Source organism: Oculina patagonica, chromosome 9 (genome assembly GCF_052425735.1).
Source record: "Oculina patagonica isolate OP01 chromosome 9, crgOcupat, whole genome shotgun sequence".
In the NCBI taxonomy this organism is placed as follows: Eukaryota; Metazoa; Cnidaria; class Anthozoa; order Scleractinia; family Oculinidae; genus Oculina; species Oculina patagonica.
The window spans coordinates 7005438-7023519 of NC_135766.1; the positions used below are offsets into that span (position 1 = coordinate 7005438).

The following is an 18082-nucleotide window of genomic DNA, read 5'->3' on the forward strand; positions in this document are numbered from 1 at the left end:
CTTTTTTACTAATTATCAGAGAATAGTAGTCTTTTGATCTCTTTTTAAGCGATGGCGTGACATCGCTTTTATGCCATCGCACGATCGGTTCGTTTTGTCTGTTTGGCCCGATCGAACAGAAATCAAGTTTAACTTAACAAGAAATCGCCGCGTAAAACACAAAAGCAAAATACTTCTGTGCAGTTAGAATGGAAAACTACAATGTATGAACGAAAGAGACTTATTATATATGATGGAATCTATTAGATTGAGTAGACAGAAATTTCTAATTCTTAAAATACAAAGGGCCGTTGTGAGCAAGAGACCGTTTGACCTTAAAAGCTTGCTCGCGCGTATCGTATGTCGTTTATCCGTGATATCACACTGCAGTATAACGCAATCTTTTTTGAGACAACATAGGGAAATCTAAATAAATAATAAAAATATAAAATAAAGTATTACTGTTGTTCAATTGAGCAAATCTACGAAGAAAATGTATTATTTGCATCCTTGGTCTGTGAATTCATAACAACTGCATTTATTTGAATTCCATCAGATCCTCGGACTATACTATCTATTTATACAATCACTAACATTGCTTCTTATGTTAAAAAAATGTAAGATGCAGTTGGATAACAGTCTTTTCGACACACAAGGTGTCAGCTACTATTATTTACTTTAAGTTTTCCTCAAAATTTATGTAAGACCCCTCGTGAAACGCCATCGCTTCTGCATGCATCGCGTGCCATTATTTGTAATGTCAAAGACAACATTGTTGTACTTAAAAGAGGGATTTCCTCTTGTGAACCTGTACTAAACTGTTTTCAATTCGGAAGGTATTGAATGTCTAAGACCTGTCCAAGTAAGAAAATTGACCTTTTTTATTTTGTTTCTTATTATGTCGAATGATTCGATGTTGTTTAAATTTAAAAGGAGATCATCAACAGTGTAAATTTCGGAATCACAGTATGACCTATAAAAAACAGGTTTTCCATTTATTCTTATATCTTTGTTATTCCAAACAACAGATATCCAATTTTTCTCGTCAGAAAAGAGATCTAACCACCATTCTAACCACCATTGCAGCGGTTCCCTATAGAAAATTGAATTATCGAAAGATCTGTTGTTTTATAGTTGCATTCAAAAATGAATGAGCCCCCAACATCCTTCAAAAGATGCATCAAATAGATTTTCCATGTACTTTCTTTATATTGAATATTCGGTTCAGCCAGGCTAGCTAAAACATTTTTGAATGACAGCGCACTAAAATGGAAGGAATGGAACGAGTTTTTGACGTCATAATTGGTGTTTTTGAAGACGACCGCAGACCGATTCCGCATAACGCACCTGACTCGTCCCCAGTCGTCTTTTGAGTCGGTCTTGAGTCGACTGCTCAACACGAAGGGAATCATGCGAAGAATGAGAAGAAGCCATCATCCTTCGCGTCTTGCAATTTTCGCATAAACCTGGTTCTCATATGATCGTCCCGATCGTCTCTGTCGCTTCTTTCGCTTCAAAAAGTTTGCTTGCTCCAATCACCTCAGACTTTGCAAACGACAGAAGCGACAGAGACGATCGGGGCGATCATATGAGAACCAGCCTTAAGAGACGACTGGGGACGAGTCAGATACCGCACCGACGGCGACACCGACGGCAACGTCAACGACAACGTCTGATGGAAAATGAATTGACATTTTCCTTGGGAATCTCGCAACTTTTCGGACGTATTTTGCTTATTTATCTTTTTAAGAACTAGTTCTGCTAAATTTAATGTAAATAGACCAGAATCGTTTTTGTACTTATATTATATTTTAATTTAAACAGTGTCCCCGATTAGTAAGCTTAAGGCTAGCTAGAAGACCAGACACTTAAATAAAGTTCTTATTTATATTTATTTATTTATATTCAAATAGAGAAAACCAAAAATTTGCCGTCGTCACTGACTTTATCCAGGCATAACTAATCGATGATCAATGACATCAATTGGTAATCAATGAGTAATCGATGGGTAATCAGTTGATTAGTCATTGATTATTGGCTATGATCAATGAGTAATCGATGACTAATCTAAGCCGAAAAATATTGTGGCCTATCGATTACTCGTCGATGACATCGATTACTCATTGATGTAATTGATTATCTATTGATGTTATTGATAACTCATCAATGAACCATCGATTACTCATTGACTATTATGCTGCGCTCAAAAGACGCATTTTTTTGCTTTCTTGAACCATTTTTTTCGTTTGTGATTTTTTAACTTTGTAAGACGTATTTTTCTTCGTAACTGGCGTTTCTGCTGACGAAATTACGCCTTCATAAAAGGTCAAATATAAACCTGGCATGTCGAGACGTGAAGTGCTTATCACAAAACAGATGATTCTTGAGCAATATTTCTGATATTTCACTTTCTGATATTTCACTTTACCCAACTCTTTATTTACTAACAAAACAACTTAACACGAACTAACTCGTCTGAAAATGAAACTAACAAGTTCGCTGATAAGAATCGACTACGTGGTTATAGATTTTGCTCGGTTGATGTTTGTCAGCAAAGTAAAACTGCTTCGGGGAAACAGTCGGCATAAGCAGTTGCATTACGCACCGATTTGAGACGATATCGATAAGTAATGAATGAAATCAATGACTAATCAATGCAATCAATGACTAATCAATGCAATCGATGACTAATCGATAACCAAAAATTTTGTGGCCTATCGATCAGTCATCGATTACTCATTGATCATCGGCAATAATCAATGACTAATCAACTGATGACCTATCGATTACCTATTGATTACTCATTGATTTCATTGATGCCATTGATGTCATCGATTAGTTATGCCTGGCTTTATCCAAAATATGCAGAATTTCGTCATTTCACGTTGTTGTTCGGCAGAGAACGGCCTTGAAGTGTACCGAGGTTCAAAACGCACGTGCAGATAATTCTGCTTATTAACGTTAAATGCTAATGAGAAAGAACAATAGAGATTCCTGATTTGTTGCATACCAGCGTGCATTCTACCTATGTCTCACATAATATGCAAAACGACAGCAAACAAAACTTAAAGCTATTTTTGATCTTTAGCTATTTTATTTAAAAAATGCGCGTCTCTGAGGGCCTGTTTATATGGAGGAGAGTTGTCCCTGGTAGGAGGGTAACCCTTTTCCCCGAGCTATCTTTTACCGAGCGTTTATATGAGAAAGTTGTCCCTGTTGACCGAGCCAAAACTTGGCCCTCTCGGTCCAAAAGACTGGCGAGAGTTATTTTGAAATATCTATTAAGACTATTAAGGCTGCCTTTTTTAAAATCAGAAACGCTGAAACATCGACGAAACCATTTTAAACAAATTTTCCGCCGACTTTGATGTTGTTTTAGCCGATTCTAGCATTTGCGCATGCTCCGTATGTGTCAACTTGTCCCTGGTAGGCGAGGCAAAAATAACCAAACTGTTTATATGGAAAAAAGTTGGCTCGCTCCCCAGGGTCACCCTACCATCAAAGCGAGTGACCCTCCACCCAGGGTCACCCTGCCCCCCTAGCCAACTTTGCAATTTCTCATATAAACAGTTCGCAGCTATTTATAAAGAAACGTATGAAAAGCTCTCTCGCCTGGGGTGGCTCGGTATGGAGGGTAACCCTCCTACCAGGGACAACTCTCTTCCATATAAACAGGCCCTGAATGACAACCAACACTCAATCAACTGAAAAATGGCCGAACAGAACGAAATAACTGCTTGAAATATCACTAGACGCATTTATTTACATTCTACGGTGCGGTCTGCGGAATCAGTCTGCGGTCGTCTTCAAAAACACCAATTATGACGTCACAAGTTTTTAATAATAATAATAATAATAATACTTTATTCAAACACACACAAATTGTATCTGAAAAGGACAATTTTTCCAACAACACTGACAACACTCCGACAATTTTTCCGAGCACTCTATATCTCTGCAATGCAATGTCCGATTACTATGAAACTTCGGGATATGTTTATTTAGCTCTTGATAAACACATGGGCAAAAAATGAAAAAAATCGAAATTTTTGTTCATTTGACCTTTAAGTCGTCGGAAAAAGCGCTAATGATCGGCGCGATGCGCCGATCGTTGTGCAATAAAAAACGGCTGGGGGTCACGAAATGTCGCCAAGTTGTCAAAAATTCTTTGACACCTCCACCCATATTTTAAATTTGATAGCATTGTTTCTTTCCACGTTCGAATTTGAGTGTTTACAAGTTTCTTTAAAATAACCGTTGTTGGAATCATTCGCTTTGCCGTGGTTTATGTGTGATACAATCAGAGCAAATTTTCGCAAAAGCAACACCCGTAAAACAAGTCTGCAAATTGTAATGTTTGCAATCTTCCATGTGACAGAAGCCTAGATCTTATGTGACAATCGTTCTTGGAGAACAGATTTTCTCTTCCGGTGTAACGACAAACTGTCGTGATTGACACATTTTTCGCATTCCGATCGTTCTTAGTGGAAGAACAAAATTTTCAACTTCCGTTTTTTGTTCGCCTTTTATTAACGTGGCGCGCACGCGTAAAACACAATCCGCTGGTCACTGCCAATATTAGGGTTGCGGGCATCTCTTGGGCCCGCAATAACACTGTAACATAACTAAAGAAAGCTTCTGGTCTTTTTCTACCAAGTGAGTCAAAGACCGCTAAGAGGACTGACAACTAATACAAGTAAATCACAATGCTATTTTACAACTTCAATAATTTATATTCTCAGTATAAGGCCAATTAAAGTTCCTAACTAAGTAAACTTGCTCAGATCGCTCTTTGAAGAATATCTGCCCTCAATCTGAAATTAAATTCTGTGTGGACCTCACCATACTCAATGTGTGCCACCAATGTCTAGGAATGATATTCTTCCACACGTTTTCTGTGTATTATTTCAGGTAGCAAGAGGTATTGCAACTCCTGTAAGACCAACAGAAAGAGTCCCTGATCCTCAAGTGAGACCTCAAACAACCATAAAGCCAGAAGGATTTCTCAACCAAATTGCCAGGAATAATGATCAGGTTTATCCTTTTCCTGGGCCTAGCAGAGTCAGGAAGTTACGCCATGTTGGTTATGTAGCTTGGGCCTGTTTTATTCTTATATCTCTTCTAAAACAAACAGCTCAGAGAAGACTGCATGCCATGGAACATCTTAACAGTCTTATAAACCAAGCTATCGAGGAACTCCATACAAGTTTCTATCTTGACCAGAATGGCTCTGTTTACTCCACACTCCAAGATGCAGTTAAGGATAACGCTTTTGATTTGAAAATAAATAATACAGGAGTTTTTCAGAGGCTTTCACAAAACTCTCAAGCTGCTCTCAGTGAACTTTCATCTATGATAGAAACTATTGTTTATAATGTGATTCAAATTAAACCTTCACATGGACTTGTTAGTGCCACAAGGGATGGTGTCCTGTGGCATATGGTACAGGAAGGTACCCTTCTACCACCAAACTACCTGTGGCAAGTAGAAAAGGTATTATAATCATTAACGTACAATATGCTTGTCTTTACTGATTCCTATAGTGCGTTGAATCAGCTCTTGGCCTTGCAAAATGCACAATAAACCAGGGATGTACTGTGCTTATCAGAGAATTTTTGTTATGTGTAGATGACAAATAGCAAGGACTTGTGGTCATTATGATAACTTTTGAATTATAAAGGCTGTTCAATGTGCATTCAACATAATTGTGACAATTAATTGTTGTATTTAAAAATGATGCACAGACTACTATCATGGGCTTATGTAAATGTACACTGTAGTATTGATGGAGCATAGTGAAACTTGGTATCAAAGTTAATTCTACAGTTCACTTGTACAGTATATGGAACATGATTGTTGTATGTATTTGTAGGATAACATGACCTTTTCTGCCCAAGGTGCATTTGCCAATCAAGCTGGTACCATGCTCCTGCTTGGTTTGTTCATCTCAAGAGGTCTGGTTTCTACACTTTTGTTGAAGCCTTCTGAATATGGGCTAATGGATAATGCACCCAGTAACCTTGCCATCTCTAACCTTAAGGTCAGGACAAGTAATCAGTATTACAGTCAACGCGCTTCACGCATGAACGCACAACTTTAAACTTTCATAAAATATTTCATTCACCAATTTCATTTTTCAGTTAATGAAATTATTCTTCGAAACTTCAATCGAACAATTGTAAATCAAATTGAAAGTATTTAAAAGCCCATGGTAAAATTGAAAAATAGGACATCTGACGTTATGGCAATTGATAATTTTTTTTTGAAAATTTTTTTTCGGCTGTGTGCGGAAACAAATTACATGTACCAGGGTCGATATGAAGGGATTTCTTCAAGAGAATGAAGTTTATCCTGCGCCAGCTGAATGTCATCCTCTAACGATTCGACTTCACGCTGAACTTGTTTGGATGTTTTCTCAAACGCATCCTGACAACTGGCGCCCGTTTTATGAGGTCCAAGATTTCTGTAGAGCTGTACGTTTCGACACATTACATGATTCCTAATCCATAAGTGGGTAGCTCTGGAAATTATGCAAGTTTAAAATAAAACGTAGAGCCGTAGAAGCGTAGAGTTTAAAATGAGAATGTAGAGCCGTACAAGCGTAGAGTTTAGGACAATTCAACAAGCCTGCGTGTTCATTTTAAATTATACGCTTCTACGACTATACGTTTTCTAAACGGTACGCTTATTATTATACAACGTTATACAGCTCTACGTTCTCATTCTAAACTGTACGCTTCTACGGTCCTTCCACGGTTTTACTTTTTAATTGTACGCTTCTAAGGCTCTACGTTTTTTATTCTTATGTATATGCTTCTACGAGTCTACTTTTTTATTCCAAACTGTAAGCTTCTGCTGGTCTACGTTTTCATTCTTAATTGTACACTTCTACAAGTCTATGTTTTCATTCTAAACTGCACGCTTTTACAGCACTTTATTTTATATTGACGATAACACGAAGTTATTTGGCAATAAAAACAAGGTTTGAGAACGAGCAAAATTAATTTTCATTTGTATTACACAAGAAAGAATATAATGTAAACGTAGAGTTATAGAAGTGTAGCTCTAGTTAAGAATTAAAATGTAGACCCGTAGACTTGTCGAGTTTAAAATGAAAATAACCTATAGAAGCGTGCAGGTTGGAATAGTACGGAATAAGTACGTAGGGCCGTAGAAGCGTAGAGTTTAGAATGAAAACGTTGAGCCGTAGAACCGTAAAGGCCGTAGAGTTTACAATGAAAACGTTGAGCTGTAGAAGCGTGGTGTTTAGAATGAAAACGTTGAGCGGTAGAACCGTAGAGTTAACAATGAAAACGTTGGGCTGTAGAAGCGTGGTGTTTAGAATGAAAACGTTGAGCCGTAGAACCGTAGAATTTACAATGAAAACGTTGTGCTGTAGAAGTGTACAGTTTAGAATAAAAACGTTGAGCCGTAGAACCGTATAGTTTACAATGAAAACGTTGAGCTGTAGAAGCGTGGAGTTTAGAATGAAAACGTTGAGCCGTAGAGTTTACAATGAAAACGTTGGGCTGTAGAAGCATGGAGTTTAGAATGAAAACGTTGAGCCGTTGAATGAAAACGTTGGGCTGTAGAAGTGTACAGTTTAGAATGAAAACGTTGAGCCGTAGAACGGTAGATTTTAGAATAAAAACGTAGAGCCGTAGAACCGTAGAGTTTAGAATGAAAACGTAGAGCCGTAGAACCGTAGAGTTTAGAATGAAAACGTACAGCCGTAGAAGCGTAGAGTTTAGAATAAAAACGTAGAGCCGTAGAACCGTAGAGTTTAGAATGAAAACGTACAGCCGTAAAAGCGTAGAGTTAAGAATAAAAACGTAGAGCCGTAGAACCGTAGAGTTTAGAATGAAAACGTACAACCGTAGAAGCGTAGAGTTTAGTATGAAAACGTACAGCCGTAGAAGCGTAGAGTTTAGAATAAAAACGTAGAGCCGTAGAACCGTAGAGTTTAGAATGAAAACGTACAACCGTAGAAGCGTAGAGTTTAGAATAAAAACGTAGAGCCGTAGAACCGTAGAGTTTAGAATGAAAACGTACAGCCCTAGAAGCGTAGAGTTTAGAATAAAAACGTAGAGCCGTAGAACGGTAGAGTTTAAAATGAAAACGTAGAGCCGTAGAAGCGTAGAGTTTAGAATGATAACGTAGAGCCGTAGAAGTGTACAGTTTAGAATAAAAATGTAGAGCCGTGGAAGCGTAGAGTTTAGAATAAAAACGTTGAGCCGTAGAAGCGTACAGTTTAGAATAAAATGTAGAGCCGTAGAAGCGTAGAGTTAGAATAAAAATGTTGAGCTGTAGAAGTGTACAGTTTAGAACGAAAATGTAGAGCCGTAGAAGCGTAGAGTCTACAATGAAAACGTAGAGCTGTAGAAGCTTAGAGTTTAGAAAGAAAACATTGAGCCGTAGAACGGTAGAGTTTACAATGAAAACAATGCTGTAGAAGCTTAGAGTTTAGAAAGAAAACGTAGAGCCGTAGAAGCGTAGAATTTAGAATGAAAACGTAGAGCTATGGAAGTGAAGAGTTTATAAAGAAAACGGGAAGCATTCATAACGAAAAGTTTAGAATGAAAACGCCTGTACTAATCTACGGCTATACGCATTTCCAAGAGCTACTGTCCTATCTGTGAGAACTGTACTAACGTAGAAGCGTAGAGCTCTACGAAAATTTTTACGCCTATTCGGACCTCATAAAACGTGTCTTTCGATGCCGATGGCGCGATCAGTGAGACGGACTTCCCGAGAATTGTTTTTTCCAAGCTATAGTGAACTTGAATCGACAAACTAAATGCTGTGCCGCTCTCTTCTTCTACAACACACTTTTGAAGATGAAGTTTCTCCTCTTGGGTGGCACTTACTGAAATTCCCATTCGAACAAACTTAATGCACGTATCAATGTTAAGCTGCTGGGGGGGGGGGGGGGGGGTGGCGGTCATAGGCCGGGCATTTGAACTTAGCTGAGACTTTCTGATCAAATGCCCAACCCCAGGGCATGTGTGGATGTTCAAAAGAGTCACTTACCTTCAATAAAATGTTGTAAGAAAGTCCATTAAAACGATCAAAAGTCCCCACTACGAGCAAATACTTGCTGTCAAATCCCCCGCCTATGCCCGGCTTCCCTCCAGCGGCTTAACATTGATAGGTGCATAAAATTTTGAGGCAACAATTCTTCTACTTCGGAGACGATGTCGTGTCTAATTTCTTTGAGAGTTTTGCTTAGAAAAGCTGCTGTTCATTTGACAAACGCAAGAGCGAGGTCATTGCTCTTTATCTTTACTAGATTTTTCGTCATTTTCAATTTCTCAGTCGCTTCCGCGCAAAATTTACAAATGAATGCTTCGATTATTCGGAACGTGATCTTTATCTTTCAATCTTGCAGTGAAGGCATGTCAATCAAATTGAATCATGAAATGTTCATGTGAATATTGGAACCTTACGTCGCCAAGCATTCATGCGTGAAGCGCGTTGACTGTAACAAGCAGAAATCCTTCATGTTGCTGTGCGTCTGTTCAGTACATTAGATCACAGGTGTCATTAAAATGTGATGAGAAAAAATGTGGCCATCATTCAGCAGCCAAGTGGGTCACTTATGTTCTTCCAACATTTGGATGTCTTCTGTAATATCAATTTGTTTTATATAATAGCAAATCAGAGGATCATTCCATTATGAGGTTTATAATGTTTCTTTGCACCAAAAAATATTTATACACAGTCTCTTATTTAAAAATATGCATAGTATTGTTTGGTTCAACGTAGTAAATAGAAAAAAAAAAACCTCCCCCTCCGTCCCCTAGGGATTAACTCTCCCTGGCAGATCCTGACTCGTCCCCAGTCGTCTTTTGAGCCGGTCTTGAGTCGACTGCTCAACACGGAGGGAATCATGGGAAGGAAGAGAAGAAGCGAAGGAGACAACTGGCAGATAGGCTCGATTTCCAGCCGCTTTTCGGGAAAATGAGCCCGCGCTCCTCCCCTCCTCTCGGGGAGGAACAAAGACCGGACTCGAGGAGGCGGCGGAAATCGAGCCTAACTGGCAGATTATGAGTCGAAAAGTGTGTTGAAAAGTCAAAAAGTATGCACTGGCCGTTTTTCGGGTATATTTTTGGCTAGATGCATTTAGGGTCCCTAATTGTCGTACCAGGTAAAATTTTAGAGGTATTTGGCGGCTAGAAAGCTACTTTCACGGCTTTTCTTTATCGCACTGAGATGGCGCGCGTCAAGCGTCCGTCAAAACAAAGGCCAAGGAAGGTTTCAGGACAGTAGAAGGCGACTTCAATTGATTTACGAGAAGAAACGCTCAAACATCACTCAGTTTTGTTCAACAGTTGTAGCTATTTGTGCTTTAACCCTTTGACTCCTGGAGATTTTCCAAAAAAACGCATTTTTTAGGTGTTTTTGACCTTTTAAGGTCTATTATAAGCTAAAAAAGCTCCAAATCACTGAAATCGGCCCTCAAAACACAAAATGCATGCTTATTTCTCACCAGAATCAAGTTTGACAACTTTTTAGCTCGTGCATGCGCACAAATCAAAGTTTGGACATCGTTTTTTGTTATTTTTTTTTTTCGCTTTTCCTTTTCTTTTTCTTCCTTTCTTTTTGCTGCAGTGTTTGGCCTTCTAGCAGGCTTCGTTTTAGTAGAAGAATTTCCGCGAAAGCGTAAAGGAGGCAAGAACTACTTACCATGGACAAGCAAAGGGTGGAAAGAGGCAATTTTCCTCTGAGTTTTTCACTAAAATTTTGAAGCGTTTTGGTGCATATTTCAAGTTCCATTAATCTAATCGCGCTGGTTGAGGTATCGTTGGAAAGGTCTTTTTCTGCTTCACAATTCGAGCATAGATGTGGCCTTTCTGGGTGAAAGGTGATGACGTCACAAGCGGAACAAATGCCCCGATCCTTTGCGGCCGGTTTAGGCCGGTGCAGGAGTCAAAGGGTTAATATCGGCTTGTACGCGTTTGCCGCTGATTTGAACCGCTCCAGGGAACCGCTCTAAATTGTCGCTACAATGACATCTACTGGATGGTATACCAGCAGAAACATTGGAAACATTTGAATATTCGAAGAGAAGAAAAATCACAAGTATCATTTTGTAATCATTGCAATGTATGGATCTCTATAATTCTGGATTACAATGTTGATGTGTTATCGTTTGTGAGTCAATAAAATTCTCTCTGCATGAGTTAAGAAATATTACAACATGATCATGCTGCGAATGCCGTGACCATTTATTCCCGTGTTTTATTCCATGAAAAAACCAAGTACCTTGTTTTCAGAATAAATTGGGCCAACAAAGCTTTAAACCATTTTCCTCAATTCATAAAACAAGGATTTTTTCATCTTTGACTGGAAATAAAAGTAACAACTGAAAACAGATTTAGCCGTGACCCCTTGACCCAAACATAACACTTTCAACAGGAAACTGTCAGACATTAATATTTTTCAGTTTAAGTTTAACTTTCTCACCAAAAAAGAAATGAAGACAAGTCTGTTGACGCTTACCGGCATTTCAATTAGACTGAAAGAGTTTTAGTTAAATTGAGGTCTCTATATTACCCTGGCGGGAAAGATTAATTACACTGTAGTGATCTATAGTTGTGTGATGGGCGAATACTAGTCGTGTCATATGGATAAACAAAATCTCCGATTGTTAGATATATCGTGGAAGAGCAGTTTGTGGTGTTTTAAAGAGCCCGAAAGCATTCTAACTAATAGTGCCTATTTTTATCTCAACACCGCCATTAATCTGTCCGCCATCTTGGAAACAGGATCTACCAGTCGTCTCTCGCCTTTCCTTTTTCCCATCATCCTTTGCGTCTTGCAATTTTCGCATAAGAGACGACTGGGGACGAGTCAGCTGGCAGATCTCGACCTCTTGTTCAGTGTAAATGAACAGATACTCTATTAGCTGTAATATATTGAGGAAAACAGTTGTTGTTGTTTCAAACTCCGAACTGTCCGAACTCCGAAGGAATGAATAGCCTAACGTGTATAGCCGTCCCGCTCCGCTCAAGCAGAACGGCTGTAGACAGGCTAACAAACAAATCAACTGACTATGTAACAGCAAGAATTACCCGATGGGCTTGCTTAAAAAATATCACTGTGGGCGCCTAGTTTTGTCAAATCGGGATCGTTTTCCATACTATGGTATATTTCTTTTAATAGTTTTTTACTTCTCACTAATATTGCCCCTGCTTTTGACTAATCCCGCAAATGCAAATGCAAATGCAAATTGCAAATGTCAATCATCTTTTTGCGGCTGACATAAACTACAATCGACTGATAACAATATTAACGCCATCAAGAAAATACAGAATCCATGACTACGACCACAAACTTGTGTCTTTTGATGTGCAGTCACTGTTCAGCGTTATTCCACTGCAATTCGGTCTACAGTGCACCAAGACCGTGATTTGATGTACTTTTCCTTATGGAGGATAACAATTTTTATTGTGTCTCTGCTTTTTAGGTTCTGGGCTCCATTCTTATGAAAGTTGTCCGTGAAGTATCCTCGCCGAAAAAGAAAAAGATAATTGTGAGTTAACTTTATATTTTTATTCAAATGGGCACTAAAAAAAGGTTGAAGCAGGGGAATTTCATCAGGTTATTCAATCTAACTTGTAAAATATGTTTAACTTTCACATGTCTGCTAAAGGATTTCAACTATTCGTCGTTTTCATTTTCGACTTTTATAGCTGTTTGAGCAGCTAAATATTTCATTTGAATAGATATTAAGGTATTAATAACCGAAGAAGGCCAAAGGTTCTCGGTCCAACGTCTTTTTCTAAGTTTCAGAGTCGGTAGAAATTTTTTAAGAACTTTTAATGTCTACTCCTGACTACAATTATATTACTTTACTTTTAAGCTAAGCATGTTTAAATACGAAATTTCAATATTTGATAGCGTATTCGAACATGCTTGGCGCGTGCTAAGTTAAAAAGTTTCATGTATCAGACAATTCCAAGCGAGATCATCACCCCGGGCAACCCCCGGGTATTTGACAGCTACTAAGGCCCGATAGTGGGTAATTTGATCGAACAGTAGCCCGGATGGTCGGGCATTTCCCTTTGACAAAATGTGTCATAAACTATATAACGTTGGTAAGCTCAAGCTTGTGAAGTTAGTGGTTACGTTAATATAAAGTAGTTTCAACGTATCTTTTACTATTAAAATTGGCTGATTTACAGGGCACGATTGTCGGTTTAGACCAAGTGTTAACGAGAAAGCCCAACACAATGACATTTCAGCCTGACCGGTGGGGCATTTGACCATGCAACTGGCCTATATATTGGGAATTTTGATCAGACATTTTAAAAATGTAAAATGCCCGGGGGGGCCATTCGGGCTCAGCCCTTCATCAGTGGAAGATCAAGATTTTAGTTAAAAACGCTGGCTTGCACCATGAAACCAAATCTGAGTTTAAAGGTGCGCGCAAGAAAAGAGTGCGCGACAACATAAAAATATCGAAAATTGGAATTCAGACCGTGTGGCTGACTGGTGCCTAGCTTGAAAATTAGGTGCATTTCTTGTCGTTTGCATTGATTCTTTCCAAGTATGACCCCTCGGCATAGTTAGCCAGCCGCTTGAGGCAACCCTGCTGACAGTGACTGATTCAACAAAATGGAACATTAAAATGCGGCATTAAGTCAAATTTCATTGATAAATTCATTTCATGATGTAATTTGTTGCAACACGTCACAAAACAAGGATTGCACTGTATTAATAATGCCATTCATTTATTTGTATACATAGCCTCTAGCCTCTGAAATCAGCTCACAGTTATTCAGCGACAGCGAAATGAAATTTATTTACAAGAAACTCGATGAGACATTAATTTGGTGTAAGGTAAGCAGAATAATGTACTACTAAGTTTCTTCTAGCCTTTCATATGTTAGCACAATAATGTACTACTAAGTTTCTTGTAGCCTTTCATATGTAAGCACAATAATGTACTACTAAGTTTCTTCTAGCCTTTCATATGTAAGCACAATAATGTACTACTAAGTTTCTTCTAGCCTTTCATATGTTAGCACAATAATGTACTACTAAGTTTCTTCTAGCCTTTCATATGTAAGCACAATAATGTACTACTAAGTTTCTTCTAGCCTTTCATATGTTAGCACAATAATGTACTACTAAGTTTCTTCTAGCCTTTCATATGTAAGCACAATAATGTACTACTAAGTTTCTCCTAGCCTTTCATATGTAAGCACAATAATGTACTACTAAGTTTCTCCTAGCCTATTATATGTAAGCACAATAATGTACTACTAAGTTTCTCCTAGCCTATTATATGTTAGCACAATAACGTACTACTAAGTTTCTTTTAGCCTTTCATATGTAAGCACAATAATGTACTACTAAGTTTCTCCTAGCCTTTCATATGTAAGCACAATAATGTACTACTAAGTTTCTCCTAGCCTATTATATGTAAGCACAATAATGTACTACTAAGTTTCTCCTAGCCTATTATATGTTAGCACAATAATGTACTTCTAAGTTTCTCCTAGCCTATTATATGTTAGCACAATAATGTACTACTAAGTTTTTCCTAGCCTATTATATGTTAGCACAATAATGTACTACTAAGTTTCTCCTAGCCCATTATATGTAAGCACAATAATGTACTACTAAGTTTCTTCTAGCCTATTATATGTAAGCACAATAATGTACTACTAAGTTTCTCCTAGCCTATTATATGTAAGCACAATAATGTACTACTAAGTTTCTCCTAGCCTATTATATGTTAGCACAATAATGTACTACTAAGTTTCTCCTAGCCTATTATATGTTAGCACAATAATGTACTACTAAGTTTCTCCTAGCCTATTATATGTTAGCACAATAATGTACTACTAAGTTTCTCCTAGCCTATTATATGTTAGCACAATAATGTACTACTAAGTTTCTCCTAGCCTATTATATGTTAGCACAATAATGTACTACTAAGTTTTTCCTAGCCTATTATATGTTAGCACAATAATGTACTACTAAGTTTCTCCTAGCCCATTATATGTAAGCACAATAATGTACTACTAAGTTTCTTCTAGCCTATTATATGTAAGCACAATAATGTACTACTAAGTTTCTCCTAGCCTATTATATGTAAGCACAATAATGTACTACTAAGTTTCTCCTAGCCTATTATATGTTAGCACAATAATGTACTACTAAGTTTCTCCTAGCCTATTATATGTTAGCACAATAATGTACTACTAAGTTTTTCCTAGCCTATTATATGTTAGCACAATAATGTACTACTAAGTTTCTCCTAGCCCATTATATGTTAGCACAATAAAGACTACTAAGTTTCTCCTAGCCTATTATATGTTAGCACAATAATGTACTACTAAGTTTCTCCTAGCCTATTATATGTTAGCACAATAATGTACTACTAAGTTTCTCCTAGCCTATTATATGTAAGCACAATAATGTACTACTAAGTTTCTTCTAGCCTATTATATGTAAGCACAATAATGTACTACTAAGTTTCTCCTAGCCTATTATATGTTAGCACAATAATGTACTACTAAGTTTCTCCTAGCCTTTCATATGTAAGCACAATAATGTACTACTAAGTTTCTTCTAGCCTATTATATGTTAGCACAATAATGTACTACTAAGTTTCTCCTAGCCTATTATATGTAAGCACAATAATGTACTACTAAGTTTCTCCTAGCCTATTATATGTAAGCACAATAATGTACTACTAAGTTTCTCCTAGCCTATTATATGTTAGCACAATAATGTACTACTAAGTTTCTCCTAGCCTGTTATATGTTGGCACAATAATGTACTACTAAGTTTCTCCTATCCTATTATATGTAAGCACAATAATGTACTACTAAGTTTCTCCTAGCCTATTATATGTAAGCACAATAATGTACTACTAAGTTTCTCCTAGCCTATTATATGTTAGCACAATAATGTACCACTAAGTTTCTCCTAGCCTATTATATGTAAGCACAATAATGTACTACTAAGTTTCTTCTAGCCTATTATATGTTAGCACAATAATGTACTACTAAGTTTTTCCTAGCCTATTATATGTTAGCACAATAATGTACTACTAAGTTTCTCCTAGCCCATTATATGTAAGCACAATAATGTACTACTAAGTTTCTTCTAGCCTATTATATGTAAGCACAATAATGTACTACTAAGTTTCTCCTAGCCTATTATATGTAAGCACAATAATGTACTACTAAGTTTCTCCTAGCCTATTATATGTTAGCACAATAATGTACTACTAAGTTTCTCCTAGCCTATTATATGTTAGCACAATAATGTACTACTAAGTTTCTCCTAGCCTATTATATGTTAGCACAATAATGTACTACTAAGTTTCTCCTAGCCTATTATATGTTAGCACAATAATGTACTACTAAGTTTCTCCTAGCCTATTATATGTTAGCACAATAATGTACTACTAAGTTTCTCCTAGCCTATTATATGTTAGCACAATAATGTACTACTAAGTTTTTCCTAGCCTATTATATGTTAGCACAATAATGTACTACTAAGTTTCTCCTAGCCCATTATATGTAAGCACAATAATGTACTACTAAGTTTCTTCTAGCCTATTATATGTAAGCACAATAATGTACTACTAAGTTTCTCCTAGCCTATTATATGTAAGCACAATAATGTACTACTAAGTTTCTCCTAGCCTATTATATGTTAGCACAATAATGTACTACTAAGTTTCTCCTAGCCTATTATATGTTAGCACAATAATGTACTACTAAGTTTTCCTAGCCTATTATATGTTAGCACAATAATGTACTACTAAGTTTCTCCTAGCCCATTATATGTTAGCACAATAAAGACTACTAAGTTTCTCCTAGCCTATTATATGTTAGCACAATAATTACTACTAAGTTTCTCCTAGCCTATTATATGTTAGCACAATAATGTACTACTAAGTTTCTCCTAGCCTATTATATGTAAGCACAATAATGTACTACTAAGTTTCTTCTAGCCTATTATATGTAAGCACAATAATGTACTACTAAGTTTCTCCTAGCCTATTATATGTTAGCACAATAATGTACTACTAAGTTTCTCCTAGCCTTTTATATGTAAGCACAATAATGTACTACTAAGTTTCTTCTAGCCTATTATATGTTAGCACAATAATGTACTACTAAGTTTCTTCTAGCCTATTATATGTAAGCACAATAATGTACTACTAAGTTTCTCCTAGCCTATTATATGTAAGCACAATAATGTACTACTAAGTTTCTCCTAGCCTATTATATGTTAGCACAATAATGTACTACTAAGTTTCTCCTAGCCTATTATATGTTAGCACAATAATGTACTACTAAGTTTCTCCTAGCCTATTATATGTTAGCACAATAATGTACTACTAAGTTTTTCCTAGCCTATTATATGTTAGCACAATAATGTACTACTAAGTTTCTCCTAGCCTATTATATGTAAGCACAATAATGTACTACTAAGTTTCTTCTAGCCTATTATATGTAAGCACAATAATGTACTACTAAGTTTCTCCTAGCCTATTATATGTAAGCACAATAATGTACTACTAAGTTTCTCCTAGCCTATTATATGTTAGCACAATAATGTACTACTAAGTTTCTCCTAGCCTATTATATGTTAGCACAATAATGTACTACTAAGTTTCTCCTAGCCTATTATATGTTAGCACAATAATGTACTACTAAGTTTCTCCTAGCCTATTATATGTTAGCACAATAATGTACTACTAAGTTTCTCCTAGCCTATTATATGTTAGCACAATAATGTACTACTAAGTTTTTCCTAGCCTATTATATGTTAGCACAATAATGTACTACTAAGTTTCTCCTAGCCCATTATATGTAAGCACAATAATGTACTACTAAGTTTCTTCTAGCCTATTATATGTAAGCACAATAATGTACTACTAAGTTTCTCCTAGCCTATTATATGTAAGCACAATAATGTACTACTAAGTTTCTCCTAGCCTATTATATGTTAGCACAATAATGTACTACTAAGTTTCTCCTAGCCTATTATATGTTAGCACAATAATGTACTACTAAGTTTTTCCTAGCCTATTATATGTTAGCACAATAATGTACTACTAAGTTTCTCC

The 18082-nt window shown here is 36.8% G+C and overlaps 1 protein-coding gene across 2 annotated transcripts in view; it reads left to right on the forward strand.

The window, feature by feature from the left end:
• The window catches only part of LOC144666767 (uncharacterized), a 67887-nt gene that overhangs the window by 45623 nt on the left and 4182 nt on the right, over positions 1–18082 (forward strand). For both annotated transcript variants that reach the window (XM_078528156.1, XM_078528157.1), the window contains 4 exons: positions 4891–5472; positions 5852–6019; positions 12449–12514; positions 13732–13824. In XM_078528156.1, coding sequence (XP_078384282.1) covers positions 4891–5472; positions 5852–6019; positions 12449–12514; positions 13732–13824 — 909 coding nt within the window. The remainder of the gene's footprint in view (positions 1–4890; positions 5473–5851; positions 6020–12448; positions 12515–13731; positions 13825–18082) is intronic.